Here is a 5,026-nt window from a genome sequence, read left to right as displayed (position 1 = left end):
CTCTTTAAAAAATCGTCAACTAAAACATAACTCGACATATCAATAACGTGTTTAACAAACTTTTTTAATATTTAAAAGTTTCCTTAAATTTATTAGTTCTAAATTTATGTACTACATTTTGTTTTGTTCACGCTGTAATCGAGTTCCATAAGCACGTGAAACTAAGTTCCAGGAGTCCATAAACCGATCCATGCACATCGAGATACATTTCTATTAAAATGATATATGAAAAAACGTATAATAAAAATGTAATAGGTAAGGTACCTGTTCTGACGAATCAAGTGTTACACCCGGTTTCCCTACACACTTTTTGAAACACTTTTCAGTCATTTTCTAAAGGAAACAAATATGTAATGTGATGTTTAGTCAGTTTTCTTATGTCATCATACCGTTAACAGCTCTTGAGCATTGGCAACAGCTATTTGCTGCCTAACTTGCTCAATAAGTTCACCCTTATCAGCACCAGATAGACTACCTAACGAAGACATGTATGATATTTCAGCGCTTACAGCGTCACAAGAACCTCTATTCCGGAATTCACGAGAAGACACTAATAAACAATCGTCTATTCTTACATAATATATGTGCGTATAACGTGCAACATAGATTTCAAAAGTTTTTTAATAGGGTTTTGCTATCATAACCAGCTTACACAAGTTACCATATGTTCGAATACTAAATTAAATAATGTCTACACCTTCAAACGGTATAGACTACGCAAATTGCAGTATATGCAATATTATGCTTTCATATTGAATTTGCTATTCTTCAACTGCGATTTGTGGGCCGTTCTGTTAAAAGTTCACACTCCCACAATATTAACATTAAATTGCATTTAAATTTAGATTTGAATGTTTTAATAATGCTCTTGCCAAGACAAAAATGTGAAATAAATTGGCAAAAAGTTTGAATGGACTTGACAATGTTATCAAAAGTGATTAAAAGCGCCGAAAATTCTGATTAGATTAGAAGTGTATATGACTTAGAGTATGTTAAGCAGGATATAGACAATGCTACATGTATGCATACCAAGTATGGGTACTACAAAATCGCACTGTGTATATTCAAGTTTTTATACCGAATTTCGGTCTGAGATAAGTATGCGGCTAAATTAAATCTTTTCAATTATTTCTTAAGTAGGCATACATGTCTACTTGTGCATATCGAAATTTGAGGATTTCTCATAATTTAAGAATTTTGGTGAGCGTCGGACGAGCAAAGATCACGGAAAAATAATTGAAAAAGTTGTATTATTTTAAATTATTTTCTTTAAAATAAGCAAATTTGAAAAAAAAAGTGCTATAAACAATTTTTAAAGAAGTTTATATAGTTTAAAAATTATTTTGTGCTAAAAATATTTCTTACATAAGTTTTTATATTTAAAAAATTATTTTGTGAATAAAAATATTAAAATGCAACATTTTAAAGAATTAAATTAAAAATAATTTCAGTTTTAAGAATTAAAATAAGAAATTGTGTTTAATTCTAAGAAATATGAAATCTTTATATAAGGAAATAATCATGCAACAAATAATGCCTCTACGAATAGAATAGTATTGAAATTTAACAATTAAAAGTAAAAAATATAATTAATTAATTAATTCAATTATTCTACAGCTGGTTTATGATTTCGTTCTAATATATAAATACAGCAAGTAAAATTGTTATTAAAAACTTTCATAGCAAAAGTAACAAAACTCCAGCAAAAATATGCGAACATGAAAAGTCAAGTACGGCTTTGGATCAGTTGGTTAAGGTGCGCTGATTCTGAGCTTCATATTTGTCAGGACCCGAGTTCGATTCCTGGTACTTGCAGTCTCAAAAATAATTATTTACGAATAATTAAATATAAGAATTATTTCCAAGACCACTGATGAAAGGTATTTGGCAATACTCGAAACAGCTGTATGGTCAGCCAAAAATTCAATTAATTAAAATAATTAAAAAAAAAAAAAATAAAATTTTTGTTGTTGTTTCACTTCTGTTCGAAAACCTCTTTATATAAAGAAATAATGAAATAAACAACATGTTGATATTATCATCATCTCAATTCCTTCAGTTTCGATTATTGTTTTGCACTCTGTATTTGCTCCGCTGTTATTATGAACGCTGTAGAAAATAAATCAAAATGAAGTGTGCATACCTTGTTTCAAAGTGTAAAGCGCATACTTGAATTTCATACTTGGTGTGCACATATGTAGCATCGTCTATATCATGCTTCACAAACAAAACTTGCAAACATATCTATTAGTTTTAGAAGTCATTTTAAGGACGATTTTTATTTAGCATGCTATATACTTTGTAAAGGGCTGAAATGTCAAAGTGCCAATTTGCTTAATAGAAACTTCATGAGTGCTCGTTTTGTGTGTCTTCTATAGGATATATTTTTAATAGTGTAGAGTAGAGTAGAGTAGATTTAGACTATTATTAAATTTGTTTATTATTTAAAATTAGTAACTATAGCTGCAAAAAATAGTTTGTGCGATTCTATTTGTGTATCTCAAAAATAAATAGCAAGCATAGTTAATAGATAAGGAAGTGCACAATATAACACATAAATAAGAATGTAATAAGTAACTCAACTCGAATCTTATGTGGCATAACAAGAAACCTATTTCGAATAACGGTGAACTTAGTGAGAAAATCGTTTAGTTAAATAAGGTCTGACTTAAGAGCTGTTTGGGATATCGACACATATTTGTTATTAGTGATGTTTAAAAAAATCAATTGACTTGATTGTTCGTATATGCTTTTTTGGCCCAACAGTGTCTGGAATTGAACCCCGTCATCTTTAAATTGTCGACCCGTGCGTTAACATGCAAAGCCCAACGTACACCTAACTTTTTTAAATTTAGAGATTTATCAATTTTTGTTTTTTTATTTGTAAATAACTATTGTACTTGCAATGGTCAATATTAAACAAGAATTTCTCGTTCTAATATTATAGCTAGTTAGCATTTTACATAAAAATATCAAAGTGGGGTACTACTAAATTATGATAAAAGCCAAAGAACAGTATTTCAGGAACGGCACCTTGATTGTGACTTCAAATGTATTTTTTGAACAAAAATTTGCGGTGGACATATGAGGATGTGGTAAAAAATGCAAACACAAATTCAAATCCTTAACATTTTCTTACTTTTTCACTTTTCCGATTTTACACAACGTTTTAAGAAGGGAAGGAATATGTAGAAAAATTGGCCACAATGAGCGCAAGAAAGTGCGTAGTTGTATTTCTCTGTTTTGGTTTTTTGAGAGATATACAAAATTTCGTTGCACCAAATCATACAAACTTAATCGAGCAAATATTTTAAAGAATGAATATACCTAAAATATAAAATAGTCAAGTAGTACATTTTTCTTTAAATTTGAAAATTGAAAAAATGTATAAAGCTATTCAAAATTAAAATTATTTTTTAATTTGTCAAAGGATTTTAACAAAATGAAATCTAATCATAACAATTAATTACTTTTTTTATTTATTCATGTTATTAAACTTATTTAATTGTTTCTTTAAGTTAAATTAACTAAACATGTATGATTCGTTTTAATAAGTAATAAGTAATTTTATGGTTCGTGTTTATTCTTCTTCTACCCGTGAAGATTTAATTCGTAGTTGTAGAGCCCAACGGCTCTATAGAGCACAGGCTCACTCACAGAACACAACTGCCCAAAACACAACTGACAATCCAACTGTTCTTTAGACTATTGTTTACTGTCTTTTAAACAAAAATTCTAAAGGTCTTACCTATACAAGATGCCGACATTTCAAGGTGCCCCCAATTACTTTATTATTATTATTCAATAGTTTTTGCATAATTCGCAAAAACGTCAATGACTTAAGTTGCACTCCATATTTTTGCAATTTTTGATTATTTATTTTCAATGTCGCTTTCAGCTTGACACAATTAACAAAAACCGAAAATCAGCTTTTCTTACCGTCAAGCTGACCTTGGTTACTGCTATTGTGCAAGCTGCAAACGACGCTGCCTACTTTTAGGCATGCCTTATGTTGGAATATAAATCAGAACGTTCTTCATAGGTTGAGCCTCTCGACTAACAACAAGGATTTTCTTTAATAAACGTACAGGTGACTTACTTGATTTAATTGCTTTTAACCAATGCTTCGCTGTTTCTTTAAATTTTCCACACAGAATTGTTGAAGTTTCTTTCACTAGTTTTGATGAAACAACTGTGTTCAAGAATGTATGAACACATGAGATATGTGTTCATACATGAGGTATGAGATAATCAGGAATTTCCATGAAGACACTCCTTCCGAGCTCTCCATTTAAATATGCTGTGACGATATTCATTTGATGGATCTCCAAATCCATTTTCTCTGCTAGTGCCGCACCCAACTTTATAGATGTTTAACGAGCGACTGGAGAAAACGTATCTGTAGTTTCTATAATTTACAAATTTACCAACGGTTTCTTATTTTCAGAATACTCGAACGCAATATCGATATAATCACTTGTTTGACAGGCGTTTTCATTATTTATAAAAATGTTTTCGTATTTACCATGACAGATATTTTTGTTTACGAACACGACATCACGACTTATTGTTATTTCGTTCTGTAGATTACCATAACTGATAAGATTTTACTTTGTTTTATAACGACACGGATTTTCCGTTTCGCTGTTATTCTTTTGCTGGGATATCCTTAGTCTCTTCCAGGGATCGGTTAGCGAGATTAGCGAAATATATATTTTGTTTATTAAATATGTATATAATAATGTTCAAGCGCGTTGACTTAAAACCTCCCTTACGCTCTTAAACAATTATATATATATTTTGTAATATGTTATACATTTCGATTTAAAATCGCCTTCGTGTCAGGTAATAATTTATATTACTATTTTATGTTTGACATACAATGCCACCAAGTGTTCATACAAGACACACTAATATATTATAAAAATGCGCCGCCTTTTATACTGATCAGACAAGTTTTTTGTGTAGCGCACATACAAACGTTTTCTTGCTGTTTGGTGGTGGTTTGCTTACTTTCTCGTTGTTC

The 5,026-nt window shown here is 30.2% G+C and overlaps 1 protein-coding gene across 1 annotated transcript; it reads right to left on the bottom strand.

The window, feature by feature from the left end:
- LOC119680825 (mitochondrial import inner membrane translocase subunit Tim13-like) lies at positions 1–649 on the bottom strand. Its single transcript, XM_038093820.1, has 3 exons — positions 390–649; positions 265–333; positions 1–210 (listed from the first exon to the last, which is right to left on the bottom strand). The coding sequence occupies exons 1-3, from the start codon at positions 486–488 to the stop codon at positions 112–114; spliced, it is 267 nt and encodes an 88-aa protein (XP_037949748.1). The 5' UTR covers positions 489–649; the 3' UTR covers positions 1–111.
- Between the last annotated feature and the right edge of the window lie 4,377 nt (positions 650–5,026).

The sequence above is a fragment of the Teleopsis dalmanni genome, chromosome 2 (assembly GCF_002237135.1).
Source record: "Teleopsis dalmanni isolate 2A chromosome 2, ASM223713v2, whole genome shotgun sequence".
Lineage (NCBI taxonomy): Eukaryota > Metazoa > Arthropoda > Insecta > Diptera > Diopsidae > Teleopsis > Teleopsis dalmanni.
This window is presented reverse-complemented; position numbering and strand designations above follow the sequence as displayed.